Source organism: Bombyx mori, chromosome 21 (assembly GCF_030269925.1).
Source record: "Bombyx mori chromosome 21, ASM3026992v2".
NCBI lineage: Eukaryota > Metazoa > Arthropoda > Insecta > Lepidoptera > Bombycidae > Bombyx > Bombyx mori.
In genome coordinates this window covers 14483496-14509450 of record NC_085127.1, presented here as the reverse complement: position 1 = coordinate 14509450, position 25955 = coordinate 14483496, and the positions used below count along the sequence as shown (strand labels likewise).

At 40.2% G+C, this 25955-nt stretch overlaps 1 protein-coding gene across 8 annotated transcripts in view; it reads left to right on the top strand.

The window, feature by feature from the left end:
- The window catches only part of LOC101744314 (myogenesis-regulating glycosidase), a 61352-nt gene that overhangs the window by 20321 nt on the left and 15076 nt on the right, over positions 1-25955 (top strand). For 2 of the 8 annotated variants that reach the window (XM_038018459.2, XM_038018460.2), the window contains one exon: positions 17744-17841. In XM_038018459.2, the coding sequence (XP_037874387.1) occupies positions 17744-17841 (98 nt within the window). Of the gene's footprint in view, positions 1-4468; positions 5194-10330; positions 10491-13329; positions 13586-17743; positions 17842-21569; positions 21701-23779; positions 23860-25955 lie in introns of those variants that run through there. The other 6 variants (XM_021347254.3, XM_062674778.1, XM_021347253.3 and 3 more) reach the window with 6 other exon arrangements.

The following is a 25955-nucleotide window of genomic DNA, read 5'->3' as shown; positions in this document are numbered from 1 at the left end:
CTATGAGCAGGGAGAGCTGTAACAGTGCAATTGTAAAGCTTGATATAAGGAATGCTTTTAATAGCTTAGAGAGAGATATAATTTTAAATGAAATCAAGGAAAAGATTCCGGCTTTATACCCATTCTTGTATCAGTGTTACAGCTCTTCCAGCAAGTTATTCTTTATGGAATCTTCCATTGACTCAGAGGTAGGTGCCCAGCAGGGCGATCCTCTTGGCCCATTAATTTTTAGTCTTGCTATCCACAGCATTATAAAGACCGTCAAGTCACCTTTAAACCTATGGTATTTAGATGACGGCACAATAGGTGGTCCCCCAGATTCCGTGCTAGACGACATCAGACTTTTATTTCCGAAGTTGCGAGATGTCGGCTTGGAGGTTAATACTGGGAAATGTGAGGTATACTTTTCTACTGAAGTATCAGCAAGCGTAGTTAATGATTTTCAGGAGTTGGTTCCAGGTATCAAAGTTTTGAATAAAAGTAATTTCATTTTGCTTGGTACTCCAATATTTCAGGATGGAGTTCCAAGTTCTCTGGAAATAAAAAGGCAGTTATTGTCGTCATTGCGCGGCAACCTATTGAGCTTATCATCTCACGTGGCTCTCGTCTTGCTTCGTTGTTGCTTTTCGATGCCTCGTTTGACGTATTTGGTGAGAACTTGTCCAACGTGGCTTTTCACTCAAGATGTGGCCCAGCTTGATGCTTTGTTGAGGGATACACTGGAGGCTATTTTAAACGTAAGCTTGGATGACAGACAATGGTGCCAGGCTGTTTTACCTATACGTCATGGCGGCCTGGGGGTGCGACAGATGGAGCGTACTGGGCTCGCTGCTTTCCTGGCTTCGTGTTATGGAGTTGTAGACTTTGTTGCTAAGTTACTGGGTACGAATGGTGATGGATCTGCGATTCCGTTTGCGAGCGAGGCTTTGGCGGCTTGGGGCCTTTTATGTCCGAATGAGGCGCTCCCGGTGAACAGGAGCTCGCAGAGGTGTTGGGATGATGTGCTGTGCAAGCTGACTTTGTCAACTTTGCTAGGAGACGCCGCTGGAGTTGAATTAGCGCGCCTGAAAGCGGTCTCCAGTCCGGAATCTGGTGCTTGGTTGCAAGCATTGCCTTCACCACAGCTGGGGACACTTCTTGATAATAATTCATTGAGAGTGGCCACAGCTTTGAGACTCGGTTGCAGCATTTGCGAGCCCCATCGATGTGTCTGTGGTAGTATGGTGGATGCCGCCGGGCTGCATGGACTGAGTTGTGTTAGATCGGCTGGCCGCTTCCCGAGACACCATGCACTTAATGATATTATTCGACGTGCTTTGGTCTCCGCAAATATCCCGTGTGTGTTGGAACCACCAGGCCTCAGCAGGTCGGATGGTAAGAGGCCGGATGGTTTGACTCTGATTCCTTGGGAAAGGGGACGCTGCTTGTTATGGGACGCAACCTGTAGCTGTACGTACGCGGCGTGTCATTTATCTGGGACCCGACAATGTGCGGGCTTTGCTGCTGAGGCGTCGGCTAAAACGAAGCATGCCAAGTACGATGATCTGAAATCTACATACCTGTTTGTTCCAGTGGCAGTGGAAACGACGGGTGTGTGGAGTTCGGAGGCCAAAAAGTTTATTGCCGCAATTGGCCACCGCCTCAGAGGGCAAGGCCACGATCCTCGGTCTGGGTCGTACCTGGTTCAGAGATTATCCATTGCTATACAGCGTGGCAATGCTGCTAGCGTAATGGGTACTTTCGGGCCGGGTGCGATCCAGAGTGGCTTGTTTGACTAGCCGATGCCTACGCGCGCATTGCTGTTAGCGTGGACCTTTATGTTACATATGACGACGCTCGCAGCTGAAAGTAAGTATTGTACTTTTTGACGAAGCATGTTGCTGATAACTTTATTTCTGTAATCTGACGAAGCATGTTGCGGATAATAACATGTACTTTTAGGTTAGGAATATTGTGTTCTTTTTTTTTATAATAAAAGTGCCTTATTAGTAAAAACACATCAACTGAATAAGTTGTAGTAACGAAACAGTAGTTAAAGGATAATGACTTTACTGGACAACAAATTAAAGACGTTAATAGTTTTTTTATATATTAATGCCGATTGAAAAAAACTCACTGCAAAAAATCCGAGGTCATTGACTTCGAGTAATATCATTAATGCGGATGTATTGTTTGTTTATACATATACGGTACATATATAACACACACACTGTACACACATAAAGTGGTAACTTCTTTTTTGAATGTTACTTTGGAGCATTTTGTAAAAAAAAATTGGTAAAGCAGTAGATTCTGCGTCAATTCAATTTCTTGGATATTATTATTATTATTACTGGCGGTAGGACCTCTTAAGAGTCCGCACGGGTAGGTGCCACCACTCTGTCTATTTCTGCCGTGAAGCAGTAATGCGTTTCGGTTAGAAGGGTGGGGCAGCTGTTGTAACTATACTGAGACCTTAGAACTCATATTATCTCATCTCTATCAAGGTAGATGGCGGCATTAACGTTGTAGATTTCTATGGGCTCCAGTAACCACTTAACACCAGGTGGGCCGTGAGCTCGTCCACACACCTGAGCTATAAAAAATATAAATAAAAAAATACTACACTTTTTTCTATGTAATCTCTGGTGGCCTAAAGGCCTATTCCAGCTATTCACGGACTGGTAGGTGAGCTCACGGGCTCAGCCTGAAAGAGTTTGCCCGATGTGGGTATCGAACCCGCGAGCCTGGGCGCAAAAGTCATGCGCGCTAACTACTGCACCACCGGGTCAGTTACATTCGAATATATTTCTTTGTTCTTTCGTAAAATTAGAGCAGCTTAAAAGATAACAGATCTGATTACGTATCTAGATGTAGATTATAGATCTTAAATGTTATCATAGGCGGTAGAACTCTTTCAAAGAGTGTTAACCTCGTCCTAATTAAGCGACAAAGACTATTCTAAAATTTGTTATTTGTTTAAAGAATGCGAATTGTTGTAATTTCTATATTCAGTCATCTTGAAAAGAGTTTTTAGTGCTAGGGAACGGATAGGCTGTGTTTCTAATATTTCGGATAATCATGAACGATGTCTTACGGCAAATATTAAACCAATCCTGATTTCCTTACCATATGGCCCCAGATCTATGCTCTCCTTATTTTTCTGATAGCGTGTCGTATTGTAAGCACGGACGGATGCCAACATATCACTGGAATCTTCAGGATTAGTGCCAATGAAATTTCGACCTTATGTATCAAGGAGGCTACAGAATTCACGTCTTGGTTTCTGGGTACCAGAAATCGTTAATTTTAAAGGTTAAGAAAAAGGTAGATCGTCCGTAATCAAAGATTTTAAGTGAAATTACAACATCGTGACGAAATCAGCTCGGCTAATAGGAGCTTCAAACGGAGCAGACAAAAATGCTTGGTTCTACGAGATGGCAAAAATTGGTGATATCTGACCTAAGTAACAGAAGGTCAGTGATATGAAGCTTTTGGTCGAAAAACTCTTTGGTATATCAATTAGTATATCAGAGGAAGTGAAAAAGTAGCCCCACTTATTGATAAATTACAGAGCGGACGGTTAGCGTGGTATGGACATGTGATGCGTACAGAGAAGATGCATGTGAAATAGTAATGCAAGGTAAAGGGGGAAGAGGTCGACCGAAGAAGGCATGGATGGAGTGTATGAATGACGATATGAGAGAAAGAGGAGTGAATGTTGAGATGACGGCTGATAGAGGAGAATAGAATTGAAAAATTCGCTGTGCCGATCCCACCCAATGGGATAAGGAAGATTCTTTGAGGACTGGAGAACCTCGAAATTTATCCCAAAAGCCTAACGTTCATACTCGCTAAGTTAGTAGCGGAATATTATTCCTGGCACGTTTGATGGTCCATTTTATTCTTCGGGTAGACCACCTAATTGCATTTCATTCATAACTTAAGCTGATTTTGTTATTGATAGGTGTAATTGTTGCATATTGTGATTACACGACCTTGTTTTGTATTTTTTTTTTTTTTTTTTTTTTTTTATTGCCTTTGTAGGCAGACGGGCATACGGCCCACCTGATGGTGAGTGGTTACCGTCGCCCATGGACTTCAGCAATGCCAGGGGCAGAGCCAAGCCGCTGCCTACCGCTTAATACTCTCCACAAGCCTCGTTTGAAGAAGGACATGTCATAGCGCTCGGGAAACACCGAGGAGGGGAGCTCATTCCATAGCCGGATGGTACGTGGCAAAAAAGATCTCTGGAAACGCACTGTGGATGACATTTAACATGATGACATGAAACGCATTTCAATAGACATGTTAAATCACATCAGGTTTTATTTAAATAATTTAGTCTCTAAACCTTTACCGAATGTTGTCTCTCGGTGACACAAAGCGCAGTGTGAAGGATCCTCCTGAAGAATTGTCACAAAATTTAGCACGAAACACTCTTTATCTCGATAGATAAAGAAATTACCCTGTGGATTTGTTCCATTATCTACGAGACTAAGTCTTTATCGGAACTTTGTTGGCTATCGCGAATTTGATAAAAATTGAGGAAACAAAACCAAGTCTTCAGACTTCAGACTTCATTACATTTTATCTTGTGTCAGTTGGAATTACAGTGCGGAAGAAAAAACGGTGAAACGTATTCACGAGTGCTCACTGTTCAGAGCTTATATAGCTGCTGTAACATGGTCGTCGCGTTTAGTGTTCACTCACCAAAATCCATCAAAAGTGTGAAGATCCAAAAAATCTGTGTACGATGTTAGATCATTCAAGATAACGTCAATCAAGTTTTAGAGGATTTTTTAAATAGGAAATACACAAAAACAACGATTATCTAACATCTAAAATATGGGAGCTAGAAAGAAACCGAATTTGAAGGTTAAAATCCCTTCATACCCACACGATTATGTCGCCATGCCCCCGGAGACCAGACGGCTTATTCTGGAAGCCAATCGCACACCAAACGACATCAGATACATTGACGACATCAGTCCAAACACGTCCAGGACCAGTTTGGAAGCCAGCATACCCGATGACAGAAGACCTATGACACCTGAAATTAAAATTAGTGAACCTAAAAATGGGGAAGAAGCCAAGGCAGACGGCTTATCCGGCGACAGTCCGGTCGTGTACACGAACCGGTTAAAACGCGGCTCCGTCTCTGTACCGGAAGGTCTCAAGAGCTATGATGCTCCCAAAAAAGAATATTTGAATGTAAGTTTATTCTATATTTATTCTTAAAGACTAACTATACTGAGATCTTAGAACTTATATATCTAGGTGGGTGGGGCATTTACGTTGTAGATATCTATGGGCTCCAGTAACCACTTAGCACCAGGTGGGCTGTGAGCCCGTCCACCCCTCTAAGCAAGAATATTTTTGATGTTTGTTTAGTAGTAGAAATACGAAATCAGAGTCATTGATTCTCCTGCGTTGTGGATTTATTGTGGAATCAAGTTTTCTTTTCATTGCGACCGGTTATTTCGTGGAAGTTACTAGTTTAGAGTAACATTGACAAAAACTGGTATACTCAGGCAGAGGTTAAATCCTATATTAGATTTAGCAAACGACACGGTGAAAAGTAGTCTCTTTGTATGTTCTGATACTGGAGTTTTCTTTGCTATTCTTCTTCCTATTCGTACACTCTTAACAGAGTGGTCGTGGTCATGCATCAGTCGGATCCTGCGATACCGATGCTCTCGCGATGCGACGCCAAGTGGCACGATGTTTCGCAGAGTGAGAGCAAACATTTATGTTGGAGTGAGTCACAGATTTTATGAGGTCCGTCCATCTTGTTGGAGATCGTCCGCGAGACCTTTTGCCCTCGACTTTCCCTTGCACCACCAACTTTTTTTTTCTTCTTTGGTATAGAGATCGTAAATTGAATTTAGTTTAAACTGCAAAGCCTAAAGCCATAAAGCAATGTAAACGTTTTGAGCTATTCAGAAATATTTAAAATATTTTCAGTCTTCGCGGCCAGGGGCTAGTGTAAGCATCATTAAACTATATTTCCCTCAGTTAACATTTGATATTTTTTATGGCTCTCTCGGTATCTGCCGCCAAGCACTCATGCGGTTAAGTTGAGGCCAGCCACGATGTGATCTTGAATAAGCTCCGATAATGACTTATCATCTGTGAGTTCTTTTAGCTATTTACGAAATAATAACAAAAATATGTCGTGGTATAGGCATTGAATAACAAACATGACTGAAAGATTGTGGTAACAGAGCAGTGAAATTAATAATTTTCGTCGGATCGTGAGCCGTAAATTTTAATGTCATTGAGAAAATATACAGTATGCTTGACTTTAAAGTTTCATACTGCATTCCTTAAAATATTATGGACATATTTAGGTGCTAATAACAATTATCATTGTTCGCAGTGCTGTGTTTGAGTTTATGATTATATTAGTCTAGTCGGAATTTGCTTTTAACGTTTCTGAAAGGCGATTGCATGCAGCGATGCGAATGTTGCGATGGATGTGTGGAGTAACGAGAATGGATAGAATACGGAATGAATATGTTAGACGAAGTCTGAAAGTGGCACCTGTGACAGAGAAGCTGAGAAGTGCGCGTTTGGGATGGTATAGACATGTGATGAGACGAAATGAAAATGAGGTTGGTAAGAGAATGTTAACTATGAATGTGGAAGGATATAGAGGAAGAGGTAGACATGTGGAAGGACATGGGTAAGAGGGGAGTGAGCGAAGAAATGTTATATGATAGAAGAGTATGGAAGGAGAAAACATGTTGCGCCGACCCCAGGTGACTGGGAGAAGGGCAGCATAATGATGATGATGTTTCTGATAGAGTGGCATCGAAGAGCAATAGGTGGCGCTCGAGTCAAGGCAATAATTGCGTTTTGTGGTCGTGGTTAGATAGTCTGTAAATAACTGCTCTTGCTAGGGCTAGTGTTAGCAACATTCTCAAGTTAAAGCCCGTGAGCTCACCTACTGGTTCAGTTACATTGGCATAAGACTTAAAGCCTACCAAGCTAGTTAGAAAAAGAGAGTTAAATAGTTATAATGAAGCGAGGCCAGTAATACCTAAAGTCTGTGACAGTTTCAACTCGTCTTTAAAGTTGTTATGAAAATGTTATCTAAGATAAAAATATATGACGAAGCTGTGACCTCAAAATCCATATCACAATAATATTGTGGCGTTTAAGAACGCATCTTTTAATGATGCGTAAGCCGGAACGCACAAGAGGTGGAAAAAAGAATATAGTCTGTGACACGGGACCTTTTTTACCGCCAAATATTTAAAACGTAAAAATAATTTTTATTGTGTTTATTATCTAATGTAATATAATTACTTAGAATTGTTTATGCCGCTACAACAATAAAATTTATATTGTTTCAACTGTGGTGTTAATTATATAAAACACGACTTTACGGCGAAGAAGGAACTCTATATGAACTCCCTCAATATGATTGTATACAAAAATAATAAGAAATATTTCATATTGTGCATGGGTAAACGGCCTTCTTTTGCTAAGTGGTTACTGAACTTCATGGGACATGAGTTCAAAATCTCATTTGTATTGACGAATGCTTTGCGACAGAAAATGATAAATGGAGTTATCCACCTGGGCGAACTTACAAAACGCTCCATCATCACTAGATGCCAGTAAAGTTGCCACGCAATACTCTGCTCTTACTGGTGGTAGGAATTCTTGTGCGTCCGCACGGGTAGGTACGACCGCCCTGCGTATTTCTGCCGTGAAGCAGTAATGCGTTTCGGTTTGAAGGGTGGGCAGCCGTTGTAATTATACTGAGATCTTAGAACTTATATCTCAAGGTGGGTGGCGCATTTACGTTGTAGATGTCTATGGGCTCCAGCAACCACTTAACACCAGGTGGGCCGTGAGCTCGTCCAACGGGAAAAAAATTAATTGGTTGTCTGTAAAGTCGGAAGTACGGACGATAGCCCACTGAGTTTCTCGCCGGGTCTTCTCAGTGGGTTGCGTTTTCGATCCGGTGGTAGATTCTACGAAGCACTGCTCTTGCTAGGGCTAGTGTTAGCAACGCCCTCAGGTTAGAGCCCTGAGAGCTCATCTAACCGCTCGGTTACGCTGCCATAGCCTCTCAAGGCTACCGGCTTAGGTAGGGAAAAAAACGGAAGTTAGTTTTACGTCATCACGTTAGTAGCATAACTATTCGAACTGCTAGCTCTGACATCACGCGAGAAGAGAGATAAATGTGTCACAAGTTAACGCTTAGGCCGATTGTGCTTCTCTATCTCTCTCTAGCGCTCTCGCTGGCACGCTTAGGCCCAGGCGAAACGTGACACTTTTTCGTGCGTGCAGCCATTGTTCATCGATTTATAAGATGTTATCACGTGAAAAGATAAACAGAATCATATAATATATTAAATGATGGAATATCAATTATAGAATCATCATCATATATCAATTGAATATGCAATTTCGAAAAGGGCACATCTCTGAAAATGTAAAATGTTCAGGAAATAAAAAAAACTGATTATTTTAAAGCAGTGTGAAATTTAAAATATTAACTTTTGAGATATATTTTAGTCTTAATTAGCAATTGAAAATTACTGAAATTATTATAAAATGGGTGTAGGTAAGCCTCAAAACTACATGTATATGAAAAAACTTATTTGACAAAATATGCGACATGTGCCCTTTTCGAAATTGCATATTCAATTGTATAATTGTTAAAGAATGAGTCAGTCGAGCAACGAGTTAATAATTTAGTTTACGAAAAGCATTTAACTTCTTAAATAAATAATCTATATATTAATACGTGAAGCAAAAACTTTGTATCCCTTTTTACGAAAATTGCGCGGACGGAGGAGTATGAAATTTTACACACTTATAGAGAATATAGAGAAGAAGTGCACAATGCTAATATTTTTTTAAAATAATGCATAAAAGATACATTAAATCCATAATAAACACACGCATGCATACTATTTATTGTCAAACTTTTGTTCTTGACGTCTGTTGTCAAATTGAGAATAGATATTGTTTGTCTTTGTTAATATTTTTTATAGTGTAGTCTTGGCGAAATTTGTGATTATAGAAGTATAAAATACAATCATAATAGTGTACAAACTTAAAATTCCAATTAATTATAGTCGAATTTCGACTACTGCGGGACCTCTAGTATAAACAAAATCCTACGGATTAGCTGCAGCACCTTTGACAATGAAAGTTACTTGAGCACCCGATGACCTAAATTACATAACGACATCCCGCCGGGGCATGTTCATGTTAGGACCCTCGATTTACACGTGTAGAAGTCCTTGGCTTTCTTAGTTGTATTATCTGGGCATTAATAACTTTACACACAGCGCGAAAAACCTAGTACATAATTATACAAAAGCTGTATTTTTTGTCATTGGTGTTAAATTCCGAAAGCCCACCGAGAACATTCTTCAGGAAACATGAGATCGATATTTCAATTGTATAACAGTTTTCTCAATATTCAAGCTGGATCGTACAAACTGGTTCAAACTTACTGGTGGTAGGACCTCTTGTGAGTCCGCACGGGTAGGTACTACCACACTGCCTATTTCTGCCGTGAAGCAGTAATGCGTTTCGGTTTGAAGGGTGGGGCAGCCGTTGTAACTATACTGAGAACTTAGAACTTATATCTCAATGTGGTTGACGCGTTTACGTCGTATGTTTCTATGGGCTCCAGTAACCACTTAACACCAGGTAGGCCGTGAGCTCGTGCAACCATCTAAGTAAAAAAAAGCGCTTAGCGACAAAAGTAGGCAGAATTCTAGTACTTTTTGACAGCATTAGGTATGCCATATCAAGAATAAGTAGTTAAACACTAATTTTCAGTCGCCCAGTAGTCGAAATTCGACTATAAATAATTTAAATTATAAGGTTGTAGGTACACTATTATGATTCTATTTTCAAAGACTATTATAATCACAAATTTCGCTAAGACTACACTATAGAAAAATATTAATAAAGACAAATATTTAATCTATTCTCAATTTGACAACAGACGTCAAGAACAAAAGTTTCACAATAAATAAATAGTATGCATGCGTGTGTGCGTCAAATACATGGTAGTGTGTGTGATGTTTTCTTTATTGATTTGTTGTATCTTTTATGCATTATTTAAAAAGAATATTAGCATTGTGCACTCCTTCTCTGTATTCTCTATAAGTGTGGAAAATTTCATACTCCTCCGTCCGCGCAATTTTCGTAAAAAGGGACACAAAGTTTTTGCTTCACGTATTAATATATACATATAGGAGTTCTGAGCGACATTGAGAGTTTATGGACCCGAGTTGCACGTCCCATTTATAACTATTTACGTGTCAGCAATTTGATCTGCCCCTGATCCTTACATTCAGTTATTCAGTGTGTCTTGCGTCGACCCGCGACCCTAACACGTAAACGTTTGAGATTGTCATTCAATAGATAAAAGTATCAGATAATAGTGCGGTCAATTAAAGAAGTGTTTTTTTTTGTTGTATAAACTTTACAAAGAATTTAAAATCTTTCTTTGACTTTTAAAGGTTTCGGTAAAATTAAGAGTTCTATTTGCAAATGTGTTGCATACTATATGTCGTAATTCCTTGAATGTTATAAAATAATGTGTAGTTGTGTTTTTCTTTGTTTTGTGATACTCTTGCAATACACACATATTACTAAATATTTTCAATGCTTCAAGAATTCACGAGATAATTTTTTTTTATTGCTTGGATGGGTGGACGAACTCACAGCCCACCTGGTATTAAGTGGTTACTGGAGCCCATAGACATCCACAACGTAAATGCGCCACCCATCTTGAGATATAAGTTCTAAAGTCTCAGTATAGTTACAACGGCTACCTCACCCTTCAAACCGAAACGCATTACTGCTTCACGGCAGAACTAGGCAGGGTGGTGGTACCCACCCGCGCGGACTCACAAGAGGTCCTACCACCAGTAATTACGCAGATTATAATTTTGCGGGCTTAATTTTTATTACACGATGTTATTCCTTCACCGTGAAAGTCAATCGTGAGCATTTGTTGAGTACGTATTTCATTAGAAAAATTGGTACTCGCCTGAGATTCGAACACCGGTGCTTTGCTCAACACGACTGCACCGGACGTCTTATCCGTTAGGCCACGACGACGACTAAACGCAAACAAGCAAACATCGATCTAGTGGTACGGGGCTGACGGTGCCCAAGGACTCTGGCAAAGGCAGGAGTACGACAAGCTCACTGCCTGTTCACAGATACAATATACTATCTGAAGGACGGGGCAGCCGCTGTACTGTTAAAAGTGAGACCTTACAACTCATGTCTCAAGTTGATGACGTTGTAGATGTCTATGGGCTCCGGTAACCACTTAACAGCAGGTGGGCCGTGAGCTCGTTCGTCTACCCATCTAAACGATAAAAAAAAATCCGATACATATTTAAACAAATATCTGAAAGAGAATAAAAGAAGAATATCTGTGTACTGACATCAACGTGCAGCTTGTTTCTGCCGTGAAATAATAGTCTGTACCAGCTGGAAACGCTTTAATACGCTTTCATTAGCTTCCTGGTATATATCGAAGTAACGGAATCTTTCAGCGCAATTTTCACGAACTTCGAGAAATTCAAGTTGAAAATTTCCACGACCGATGACACAATTATGACAATACCCCAAATTTTATTACTTTGTCTTCATATCCTGAACAGGATAACAAAAATGAGTAATTTGACTTGTAGTTTGAAAACTAAAAATCAACTAAACTAATCCTGTAACTAAAAAAAAACTTTACTTTTATAAAAACTATTTTTAGTTGCTTTCAATTGGCTTGGATTGGATGATTTGGATGTTGTTAAAAAGGTCAAGTTGCTTTTTTTGTCAATTGAACTGAGATTCTTGCCGGTTTTTTTTCAGTTAAAAAACTGCATTCTGAATCTCTAGTAAAGTCGTGTCTATTTAAAAGCTCTAGTAAATCCACATATAGTTCAATTAGAAGTACCACATATTTTATTTCGAATATTTTTTTTATTTTTTTTTGTTGCTTAGATGTGTGGACGAGCTCACAGCCCACCTGGTGTTAAGTGGTTACTGGAGCCCATAGACATCTACAACGTAAATGCGCCACACACCTTGAGATATAGTTCTAAGGTCTCAGTATAGTCACAACGGCTGCCCCACCCTTCAAACCGAAACGCATTACTGCTTCACGGCAGAAATAAGCGGGGCGGTGGTACCTACCCGTGCGGACTCACAAGAGGTCCTACCACCAGTAATTACGCAAATTATAATTTTGCGGGTTTGATTTTTATTGCACGATGTTATTCTTTCACCGTGGAAGTCAATCGTGAACATTTGTTGAGTACGTATTTCATTAGAAAAATTGGTACCCGCCAGCGAGATTCGAACACCGATGCATCGCTCAATACGAATGCACCGGACGTCTTATCCTTTAGGCCACGACGACTTCACTCATTCAATGAATCAATAAATTAATTTATTTAAACATAATGCATTCATTAAACTGGTAGATTATTTTTATTAAAAGTGCCTAATTTGGCGAGTAGAATATAATTTTTGCTAAATCATACATTTAAATGAGACATCACAATGAGACAGAAAAAATGCAGTATTAATGAAATAAACAGCTTAAGTATTTCAAAAACTGTCGTGCAAATGATTCGATTATAGTTTACTGAATAAGCACAAGAAAAAGAAAAAAAACGAAACAATTTTTTTATATTATCAAATGAGTTTTGTGATCAAATCTGTTCTCAAATCTTACTGCCTTAATCTTCAAATTAATTGAGGATAAGACAATAAATATCAAAATATATTTTAACGTATATAAATATTATATTTCTGCCATGAAGCAGTAATACGTTTCGGTTTGAAGGGTGGGGCAGCCGTTGTAACTATACTGAGACCTTAGAACTTATATCTCAAGGTGTGTGGCGCATTTACGTTGTAGATGTCTAGGGGTTCCAATAACCACTTAACACCAGATGGGCTGTGAGCTCGTCCACACATATAGGCAATAAAAAAAAAAGTATATAAGTATGAATATCAGCCTCCGGTTCCTATACATGGAACCGTAGTTAGGGATCAAAGGGCCGTTTGTGAGTTTTCTTCGATTATACTATTATATTATAGTTTTACAATTATCTAATAATTTATTACAACAATACAATATGATACTCACATACTACAATAAGGTACAATAAAATACTTCATTATTTATAAAAAACAAAATAAAAATCAGAACTAAATAAGAAAAGTCAAAAGCTACTTTTGGGGGGCGACGATTCTGCTCTAATGTAAATGGGTATCGAAAACCACTTAACATCAGGTGGCATGTGAGCGCATCCATCCATCTAGTGTAATAAAATTCACATTTAGACAAACATACCTATTACTTAAATTCATTGATAAGCATCCTTTACATATAATAAGGCTAATTGTCGAAAACATTGCAATGGATAACGAATCTAAGTTCAATGCGATAGCGCATAAATTCAAATATCGGTCTCCGTTGTGGATTGAGTCGGATTCGGACATCAGTGGCAGCTCAGACGGGGTCCAAGGCATCTGCAGTGACGATAGCTCATGCAACAGTGGAAGCTCCGGAAGCGTCAACAACTACTTGGACTCTGAGGTTAGCGGCGTAACGTTCAATTATGCTTGGCATGTTTTATTTTGCAAATTATATTTGAATATCGTTTGGAACCTCTGGGTCTGCGGAGGGACTTCGGTTCCCTCTGTATTTTGTACCGTATGTTCCATGGGGAGTGCTCTGAGGAATTGTTCGAGATGATACCGGCATCTCGTTTTTACTATCGCACCGCCCGCCATCGGAGTAGAGTTCATCCATACTACCTGGAGCTACTGCGGTCATCCACAGTGCGTTTCCAGAGATCTTTTTTGCCATGTACCATCTGGCTATGGAATGAGCTCCCCTCCACGGTGTTTTCCGAGCGCTATGACATGTCCTTCTTCAAACGAGGCTTGTGCAGAGTATTAAGCGGTAGGCAGCGGCTTGGCTCTGCCCCTGGCATTGCTGAAGTCCATGGGTGACGGTAACCACTCACCATCAGGTGGGCCGTATGCTCGTGTGCCTACAAGGGCAATAAAAAAAAAAAAAGATTGAGAATATTTCCAGTCCTATATTAAACTTGTGACTCAGTAAGAATTACTTAAACTTAATAGATTCTTCGTACGATAAGCTTAGGTCGGAATGTGGACAATTAGTTGCATTAATTGAATGTTTTATAACTTGTGTATAAATCAGTGCAAATAATAAATCAGTAGAATCATCTGTATATTGAAGAAAAACAATAAAAGTATATTAGGGAAAATTAAGAAGAGTAATAGAATATAAGCCAGCGATTTTTTTGTCTGTTTGTTTGATTGTCTTACATGTCTCTGGGAGTAATGAATAGATTTTTATGTGATTTACATAGACCGTAAATCACATAAAAAGACCGTAGACCGAGATTGAGTTGAAATAGAATAATCTCTTTTCATTAAAATATTTCTAAAATTTTATAATTACGCGAATTCATAGTTTTTCGGAATTCACTTTGATACTGCTAGACGTTATATGGCAAATTCTATTTTTCATACGAAAGAACCTCTGTCTGCCCAGTATGGTTTCACACCCAAACCACTCAACCGATTTTGATGAAATTCGACTTGGAAATAGTTTGACCTCTGAAAATTAATATAGGTTATCTTTCATTCGACTTTTAAGCGCGGTTTTTCGACCAACATTTATGGAGTGTACACAGGTGAAGCTACGGACGGAAAGCACATTATAAAGGTTAATATTAATTCGATCTAAAGGTGCCAATTTAAACCTGAAAAAAATTACTCATTAAGGAGGAAATAACGGTTTTTTTATATTAAAAAAAAATATGCCTGTCTTAACGCAGCATTTTTTTCCATAATTATTAAAAAATACTCATCGTTCCTATTACCACCTATATTTAATAAACCGCGATACGCTTTTAGATGTTAATGCTTAATGGAGTTAGAAATTAAACCTTGCCTTGGTGACATCTTCCTTAACTATCAGAATGTTAACATTTTCATTAAAATTATTTCAAAGAAAGTCGATGAAGCGCCATCTGTTATCTGATGAGTAAAAACACAGCTTACAAATTGAAATATTTGACTAGTTCTTTTATTATGCGCTAGATGGCAGTAACTTAAAATAAAACGGTTAGCTGCGTGTACTGTGTAGCATTATTTCGTCACATGAAATATTTGTTTGACTTGTACGAATCTTTCTTAGCAAAAGTTATGAAATAAAACATTATAATTTTCTACGAATTACTACAATAAATACATCATCACCGTGGGTTGACCTCATGAGTGATAATTGCAATTAAGCATTTGTGTACTACTTTTTGTTTTTAGAATCTGTTACAATTTGAGCAATATACCATAATTTATTAAGTCGATTTTTGTTACTATTTGTATTATTATTGCCTAATTTAATTAAATTATTGCAGTGAATCACTGCATTTTCAGATCGTATTCAACATTTTCTAATCGTTTTCAATTGCAATATTTAAAATTACCTGTGTCACTTTCTTTTTGTCTGACGTGTAATTTGATTACATAAACAATAGCAGAACGCATATACTCTCCCCAGATGTTTCCCAAATGTTTCTAAAACCAATAAATAATACATATCATAAACAAAACAGTTTCCGTTATGGATTCCCTCTTATTATCTTTTTACTATCTATATATTAATACGTGAAGCAAAAACTTTGTACCCCTTTTTACGAAAATTGCACGGACAGAGGAGTATGAAAAACATTACATGTATTTGACACACACGCATATACTCTTACATACACACATACTTTTCGTTTACTATCAATTTTTTGTTATTGCTTAAAGTCTGTGGTCAAATGAGAATAGGTTACTTAGTATTGTCGCCGACGACACGACTGTTTACTATTCTAGTAGAAATAAGTCCCTAATCGCGAAGAAGCTTCAGAGCGCAGCCCTAGCCCTAGGACAGTGGTTCCGAAAATGGCGCATAGACATCAACCCAGCGAAAAGTACTGCGGTGCTATTTCAGAGGGGAAGCTCCACACGGATTTCCTCCCGGATTAGGAGGAGGAATCTCACACCCCCGATTACTCTCTTTAGACAACCCATACCCTGGGCCAGGAAGGTCAAGTACCTGGGCGTTACCCTGGATGCATCGATGACATTCCGCCCGCATATTTTTTTTTTTTTTTTTTTTTTTTTTATTGCTTAGATGTGTGGACGAGCTCACAGCCCACCTGGTGTTAAGTGGTTACTGGAGCCCATAGACACCTACAACGTAAATGCGCCACACACCTTGAGATATAGTTCTAAGGTCTCAGTATAGTCACAACGGCTGCCCCACCCTTCAAACCGAAACGCATTACTGCTTCACGGCAGAAATAGGCGGGGCGGTGGTACCTACCCGTGCGGACTCACAAGAGGTCCTACCACCAGCATATAAAATCAGTCCGTGACCGTGCCGCGTTTATTCTCGGTAGACTCTACCCCATGATCTGTAAGCGGAGTAAAATGTCCCTTCGGAACAAGGTGACACTTTACAAAACTTGCATTAGGCCCGTCATGACTTACGCGAGTGTGGTGTTCGCTCACGCGGCCCGCACACACATAGACACCCTCCAATCCCTACAATCCCGCTTTTGCAGGTTAGCTGTCGGGGCTCCGTGGTTCGTGAGGAACGTTGACCTACACGACGACCTGGGCCTCGAATCAATTCGGAAATACATGAAGTCAGCGTCGGAACGATACTTCGATAAGGCTATGCGTCATGATAATCGCCTTATCGTTGCCGCCGCTGACTACTCCCCGAATCCTGATCATGCAGGAGCCAGTCACCGTCGACGCCCTAGACACGTCCTTACGGATCCATCAGATCCAATAACCTTTGCATTAGATGCCTTCAGCTCTAATACTAGGGGCAGGCTTAGGGACCCCGGTAACCGTACTCGTCGAACTCGACAAAGAGGTCGACGTGCAACCTAACCCATGCATCAGCCCGCTGAGTTTCTCGCCGGATCTTCTCAGCGGGTCGCGATTCCGATCCGGTAGTAGATTCATTCGCGAAACAATTGCTCTTGAGTTGTTAGGTCTCCTTCGGAGGCGCTCGGGCAGTTGTTAGCAAATCCCACCCCTCTTGGCTGAGCCTTTGCTCGCCCACCTGTCCTGGTGAAACTGGAAAGGCCTTCGGGCCACCAGTAAACTTTCAATCATAAAAAAAAAAAAAAAAATAAAAATAAAAAAAAAAAAAAAAAAAAAAAAAAAACTTAGTATTGTTTATCTTTGATTTTATTTGTATCGTGTAGTCTTGGCGAAATCTGTCATTATAGAAATATAATAGTCTTTGTCTCTTCGACAATAGAACCATAATAATGTTCAAACTTATAATTTCAATAAAATATAGTCGAATTTCGACTACGGCGGGACCACTAGTTCTCACTAAAAGTACGATTCAATAAAATAATAGTGAAGTTTTAAAATCAAAATCGAACCAAACTAATCAAAATTGCTTTGAATCGGCATTGGTATTATGTTGAGGGCTTGGGAATGTTTCATTAGACCGTAACTAAACTAACTTCTTATTTTTTTTAATTACACATGTAGGCAGACGAGCATACGGCCCACCTGATGGAGAGTGGTTACCGTCGCTCATGGACGTTAGCAATGCCAGGGGCAGAGCCAAGCCGCTGCGTATCGTTTCTTGGTCATATTGGTCATACCAGGATTGATGATGATTGATGATTGTCGTCAGATCCCGGATCACCATCGGAGCTCAGCGTCGGCGTTCAGTGACGGAGACAACACAGTGGACGAAAACAATGGAATTCTCTCGGACGATGATAAGCCGAAGTAAGTTTTATTGATATTTGTTATTAACACAGTAGTTCTTTCGGCTTCCGCGAGCCGTGGACATAATTAAAACTGCTTTTACAGTTTAGTCCCGCGTTCTTTGTTTGTACGTAACCACGAATGCTTTAATCTATTTAGTGCTGAGCTTATTTTCACATAGGTATTCTGCAGAAATCGCCAAGGGTTTTTTTTTTGGAACCTGGAGTCATGGTCCAGACGGCTGGCTGAACCTTCGGCTGGTCGTAGGACCATCGAGGCGATTCGCCTGGTCCTTGTAGATTGGGTGAATCGTGACAGAGGACGCCTCACTTTCCGGCTCACGCAGGTGCTCACTGGGCATGGTTGTTTCGGTGAGTTCCTGCACCGGATCACACCCGAGCCTATGGCAGAATACCACCATTGTGGTTGCGACTTGGACACGGCAGAGCATACGCTCGTCGCCTGCCCCCCCCTCCCCCGCATGGGAGGGGTGGCGCCGTGTCCTCGTCGCAAAAGTGGGAAACGACTTGTCGTTGCCGAGTGTTGTGGCATCGATGCTCGGCGACGACGAGTCGTGGAAGGCGATGCTCGACTTCTGCGAGTGCACCATCTCGGAGAAGGAGGCGGCGGGGCGCGTGAGAGACGCGCAAGCCCGCCGCCGTCGAGCGGGGGCCAGGGAGGCGGATTTCGCCCAAGCCCTGGCCCTCTAAGTGTTTCGGGTCCCCTTCACATGTCGGTCTGGGGACCGGCGAAAGGGGCCTAAGAAGACGATGTGCAAGCTGCTCTGCACGCGTTTTACGAAAGAGCATCCGGGTGACGGAAGGCCGGCTATCCTCGACCCACGCTGGTTCTGACCCAGCGGGGTATTCTGTAGGATTCTAACCGGTGCCATCTAGACGGGCTCCGGATAGCCTGCCGACCGAGAGGGCTGGTGGTCGTGGCGCCGACGACCGCCGGCCCGCGGTCCGAGGGGGAGGGTGATGGGAGAGATGTGCTCCGCACTAAGCGCTTCACTTTCCCCCCTTTGCCTTTTCATGAGTTCTGTCTCATGCGAGGTTTGGACGTTGGTTGTTGAGCGACAGGAAGTTTTAGTCAGTTCGACTCTGACATGCCCCGCCCTCCATCCCCAGGGGAGGGCGGAAGTCAGGCGATTTCCTGCAGACCAAAAAAAAGGGTTTTTTGAAAAAAATAATTAAGTAATAAAAAAAACTTTAACTTAAAAAAATCAACCAACAAAATCAGTAATTTTTCATGGTTATTTCATAAATTTTATTAACTTATTAAAAAGTTATACGTGCGTGTGCTAAAACACGTCCATACAGGTCAATGCCTAATACCTATAATCGAACTGCGCAAGAGTCGGTATTTCGACGATCCGCGCTTTATACGCATTAACATTGTCCTACCACCTACCAACTCTTGCCACCAATAATAAAATTAACATTATTACTGGTGGTAGGACCTCTTGTGAGTCCGCGCGGGTACGTACCACCGCCCTGCCTATTTAATGCGTTTCGGTTTAACGGGTGGGGCAGCCTTTGTACTGTTCAAAGTGAGACCTTACAACTACTCATATCTCAAGGTGGATGGCGGCATTTACGTTGTGGATTTCTATGGGCTCCAGTAACCACTTAACACCAGGTAGGCTGTGAGCTCGTCCATCCGTCTAAGCAATAAATAAATAAAAAATATTTTATATCAGTCAGCATGTAATGCTAAAGGCATTTTCACATTCACATAGAGAAGTATATTGTTATTCAGTAGATAATTACGATTTATTACCAGGTGACTTTTTCTGCTCATCTATATAGCTAATAAGTAAATATAAATTGAAGAATACTTGACCCAGTACCGCGATAATGAGGTCTGGTCAAAGCGGACGTGACCCAAGGGTCGCTAATGAGGAAACAGACCGGTCGCTGAACCCTGTGCATTGCGAAATCTTGCTCGCAGTGCATAGCCTGCGTGATCTACCCGGTATATTATATAGAGGTGTTACAACAAATTTTATTCACTCGACTACGGAAATTATTAGTATTTTTTGTTTGTGTAATGAATTAAGTGCGTTAAACGATAACGGCAGTCTCGTTAGGAATATTTTTGTATTTTGGATGTCTCAGCGAGAATGATGCTTCTATCATGTAATATAAGTTGTAATGATTAATGAGAAAGTCTGGTTTTGCTTTGAATATTTAAATTTCGCATAATTTATTCAATTCGTTGGGCCGATGACATACTTAATAACTATGTTTCTCGTGGATGTCAATTATAAGCTTTTATAAAATAATATACTCTCTAAATATTATAAATTTTAATATAACTATATATTTTAAACTAAACTAAAACACACATTATTGAGTGTTGAAAACACTAACCCAAGTTTAGCTCAAAGGTTTCCTTAACAAAACCATGAGCGCTCCGTAAAACTTGGTATTAACGTCTCTATATGTGTCTATATGATCGGATACAATCATACGCTGTGAGTGAGCGTTTCCTTCATTCAATAACCGTATAATGAATATAATGTGCAAAGATCGCCTCGAGCAACGCTGGCGCAGCGGAAGCATCCGTTACTTTTATGTTCAGTTCGCAGGTTCGAACCTAGTTTGAGCTTAATAAACTAATATTAAGCTTTGTTAACGTTTCGTAGGACTCAGGAGTAGATTACGGAGACACCCACAGACACAGCTCACTGAGTTTCTGGAGAGATCTTCGCAGTGGGTCACGTTTACGATTCGGTGGTAGATTCTGCGAAGCAACTGTCCTTGCTAGGATTAGTGTTAGTAAATTCTCTCAGCTTGAGCCCGTGAGCTCACCTACACGTCAAGGAGATGCTGAAATAGCATCTCAAGGCTATTAGCATAGGTAGGGAAAAACAGAGACACAGTCTCTTTTTTAAATATCTTTTAAGACCAGAGCATACCCACGGTATGACCCTTCTGACGATGGAGGTCATCATCGCTCTTGGACGCCAAGGAAAAGCCAATCAGTTTTCTGCAGAGGATTCCACTCACATCTTCTTTAAAGAAGGATATGTATTTCATAATCGAGCGCTTATTTTTAACACCGAGGAGTGCAGTAGGAGCCTCGTCATTACTGGAGACATTTTTATTATTTTTATTCTTTTTTTTAAATTTTTATTGCTTAGATGGGAGGACGACCTCACAGCCCAGCCGGTGTTAAGTGGTTACTGGAGCCCATAGACATCTATAACGTAAATGTGCCACCCACCTTGAGACACCACCCAGACCCACGTTAGAAGTCGTTGTGGCCTAAAGGATAAGACGTCCGGTGCATTCGTACATAGCGATGCACCGATGTTCGAATCCTGCAGGCGGGTACCAATTTTTCTAATGAAATACTTACTTAACAATTGTTCACGATTTACTTCCACGGTGAAGGAATAGCATCGTGTAATAAAAATCAAACCCGCAAAATTATAATTTGCGTAATTACAGGTGGTAGGACCTCTTGTGAGTCCGCACGGGTAGGTACCACCGCCCCGCCTATTTCTGCCGTGAAGCAGTAATGCGTTTCGGTTTGAAGGGTGGGGCAGCCGTTGTAACTATACTGAGACCTTAGAACTTATATCTCAAGGTGGGTGGCGCATTTACGTTGTAGATGTCTAAGGGCTCCAGTGATCACTTAACACCAGGTGGGCTGTGAGCTCGTCCAACCATCTAGGAAAAAAAAAAAAGAAAAAAAAGATTTAAGAATTAAAAATTATAATAGTCTTATAATGACTGCGTGCATGTCCAACGTGTGTGCGGATCCGCCACTCCAATCAGTTCAGACTTAACAAAACACGGGCGCAGACCACTGTTGTTTTCTGTTTTACTATTGACTTGTTGTGTTGGTTTGTTTTATTGTGTTGTAACGGGTTTGTATTTTTTTTTTATAGGTATTTTCTCTTTTCTTGTCGATATTATTGTAATTTAGTCTCGTCTTTTTGCGATAAATTGTTGATTCCACTAAACGGGCTGTCAACATATTAAATTTGGATTATATTATTCTATTTATTGCAATTTTTTACTTTTCGAGAACTTAACGAATTTCCGTAAAAGTGGTTTTTAATCTGCCTCTATTTCGTGGTCGGCATCACAATTCATACTAACCTTGCCCGTTATTTATACTAAATTAATTAGCTTACCGAAAACAACTATTTCTTGTTTTAAATTCTTAAAATAAATTCATTATTTATGAACAAATAAAATAGAACGGTGTTTGATGAATCGTTTAAGGTCAATAACAAGCAATAACGTTCTAGTCTGGATTATTCTAATACTAACACTAATAATAATTGTGTATTTCAATTGATTTCATAACAAAATTGCGTAATGTTTTACGAAGAAAAAAAAACAGCTGAATTTGTAAATTAAGTTCCATATAAACCGATTATTAATGCAAACAGTGACGTTTTAATTATCTTATGTTTGTTAGTAACAATTACGCCGGAGTGTATGTAGCTTAGGTGTATTGATATTGTACATTTTATTGATCGATAATTAAGGTCATCTTGGCCTAAAAGATAAGAAGCCGGTGCATCCGTGCGACTATGCCAGTGTTCAAATCCCGGACGCAGGTATTGTGTTATTAAATAAAACTAGAAGTCCCGCAGTAGTCGAAATTCGACTATAATTAATTGGAATTGTAAGTTTGTACACTATTATGATTGTATTTTATACTTCTATAATCACAAATTTCGCCAAGGCTACGCTATAAAAAAATATTAATAAAGACATACAATATTTAATCTATTCTCAATTTGACCACAGACGTTAAGAACAAAAGTTTGACAATAAATAGTATGCATGCGTGTGTGCGTCAAATACATGGTATGTAGTGTGTGTAATGTTTTCTTTATTGATTTAATGTATCTTTTATGCATTATTTAAAAAAAATATTATAATTGGGAACTTCTTCTCTATATTCTCTATAAGTGTAGGAAATTTCATACTCCTCCGTCCGCGCAATTTTCGTAAAAAGGGATACAAAGTTTTTGCTTCACGTATTAATATATAGATACATATCTAACATGTATATATGAATGGTTTCCATGTTTTTTTATTGCTTAAATGCGTGGACGAGCTCACAGCCCACTTGGTGTTAAGTGGTTACTGGAGCCCATAGACATCTACAACATAAATGCGCCACACACCTTGAAATATAAGTTCTAAGGTCTCAGTATAGTTACAACCTGCTGCTTGGCTGTCCCACTCCACGCAAATTATAGTTTTGCAGGTTTGATTTTTATTACAAGATGTTATTCCTTCACCGTCGAAGGCAATCGTGAGCATCTGTCGAGTACGTATTTCATTACAAAAATTGGTACCCGTCTGGGATTCGAACACCGGTGCGTCGCTCAACACGAATGCACTGGACGTCTTATCCCTTAGGCCACGACGACTTCATGACCGACTTCATGATGACCGAATTCCTTCATGTAATGAAGTGAAACTTGGTAATTTTAATTGGAGTATTTACTGGCGGCAGCGGTGGTGAGCCTATGCGAGTGGACATTACCACCACCCCGCTTAACTAAGAGGTCATACCTCCCGGCTCGGGTGGTGCTGCCGTTATACATTGAGACTTCGAGCAGACTTAACGCTAGACGAGCGATGAGGTAGTGCACCGACTTGGTGAAATATAATTGTAAATAGACATGCCTTAACAAAAACCGACTTCAAATAGAAAAAAAAGACATTCCAAAACAAATTAATATACACTAAAAACAATAACCATCGAAATCGGTTGCCGTGACATTGAGTTAATGAGTTATTCATTTATTTGTCGCGCACGTACTTAATGCAAATTTAAGACTTATGTGGTTTTCTCATGGACACCATTATCAGAAATGGGACTACACGGGAAGCGTCAGCTTTCTAATAAAAAAAAGTGTGTGTGTCCGCTCCGACGCACGACTGGAGTTTACTGGATATAAATATAAATTTGTGTCAGTTGAATACAGTAAAATATGGAAGTTACGTATTCTAGTGAGAATGATCCGGGAGTTGCGGAACACGTGGATGCGGTAATTAAGTAAGTCTATATAATTCACTTTTACAATTAATATATAAGTTGTCCATTCACTGATAGAAGGAATTGTTTATATTTAATAAGCTTTATTAATAAATGATTTGTAGCGGGTTATATTCGGGTATCAACCCACTAACAGTTGATACGTTCAGGAATCGAACCCGAACGGCGTCCGGCCACAAGCAAAACGATGTCGGTAAATTAAACGAAACAATACGAGAAATAGTTCTATATTACGACAACACGATACACTACAGATTATTAACAAATTAACGAGACACAAAACAAACGACTAACAAATATATGAAAATACAATAATGAGAGAAACGCGCGATCAGTACGAGGCTTTGTGGCGGACTGCCGGCGCAGCAGCCCGGCGTCACCTGCGATAACGCGGCCGCGCGTTGGCTCCTGATTGGCCAATCAGGAGCCAATCAGGCGCATAACGCATTTCGTGTGACATGCTATACTCTCTAGTACGATTTTGGTCCCCATAATTTTCATACCCCGGGCCTATATATCGATTCTTAAGGAGTAAACAAAAAAGAATCATCAAAATCGATTCACCCAGTCAAAAGTTATGAGGTAACAAACAAAAAAAAACAGTCAAATTGAGAAACTCCTCCTTTTTTGAAGTCGGTTAAAAATAAAAATGTAATAGGTTATAAAGTTAATTTTTTTTTTTCGCCAACGCGATTGAAACAGCCCATAAGGTTTTCTTTACGTACGTAATTACGTGATACGTTCATTGTCTTAATTTCCCAAAATTTCTTGAACGCTTGTCTTGTCTAAAAATTTTATAATTTTTTTATTTTTTGATTATTGTAAATTTCAAGTTCGGTTATCGAAATGACCTTTTGCGTGTTTGTGCTGCGCCGGCGGGACGATAACAACTCACTAAGGTCAATTTGTTTTTCTCACGAAGTTGAACACCTTCTATCAGCGTTACCTTACCGTGTAGGTGAGCTCTCGGGGCTCAAGCCGGAGGCGTTGCTAACACTGGCCCTAGCAAGAGCAGCGCTTCAAAGAATCTACCAACGGATCGGAAACGCGACCCACTGAGAAGATCCGGCGAGAAAATCAGTGGGCTGTGTCTATGGGTTCATTTACTCGTCGAGCCCTTCGTCGCAAGCGACGGGTTCGTCGAGGACGGTGACCGGTGCTTGAGGTACCTAAAAGCACTGTTAATGGATCGGGAGGATCCGTAATGACGTGTTTTGGGCGACTATTTACCATTCGGTCAACAGGATCGGGTCTGTAATTTCCGGCGGCTACGACCAAAGGGTTTTCATGTCGTGCCGTCTTCTTAAAGTGGTGTATTGATGCGATTGTTTTTTTTTTTGCTTAGATTGGTGGACGAGCTCATAGCCCACCTAGTGTTAAGTGGTTACTGGAGCCCATAAATATCTACAAAATAAATACGCCCCCCAGCTTGAGATATAAGTTCTAAGGTCTCAGTATAGTTACAACGGCTGCCCCACCCTTCAAACCGAAACGCATTACTGCTTCACTCTCTCACAAGAGGTCCTACCACCAGTATGACTGCATATACTTACTGATTGAGTCAAGCTCCAGGTCATCATGGAAGTTACTAGTGCGAGGCAATGTGCCGACTTGAGGTTCCAAAATAGAAGCAGGAAGGAAGGATACGATAGATAAAAAAGTACTCGAAGTAGCCAAGCTTAGGAATTATTGGAGATAATCCTGGCACGACCTTTCTACCGTAGCACCACCCGCCATCGGAGCAGAGTTCGTCTCTACTACCTAGAATCATTGAGATCACACACATCCTGATATCTTCTTTCTAAGGTGTTTTCTAAGCGCAAGGAAATTTCGTGCTTTCTTTCTTTAAATCACCGCTCACCATCAGATGGGCCGTAAGTTAGTCCTGAACAAATAAACACGCTATTTCATGTCCAATCACCTTGGCCTTCCACCAAAGCAATTATTCTACCTCTATCTTTATTTTCTTCTTTTTTATTGCCCTTGTAGGCAGACGTGAGTGGTTACCGTCGCCCATAGACTTCAGCAATGACAGGGGCCAAAACCAAGCCGCTGCCTATCTTAACATTTGATACATAACAAGTAAATACTCTCGC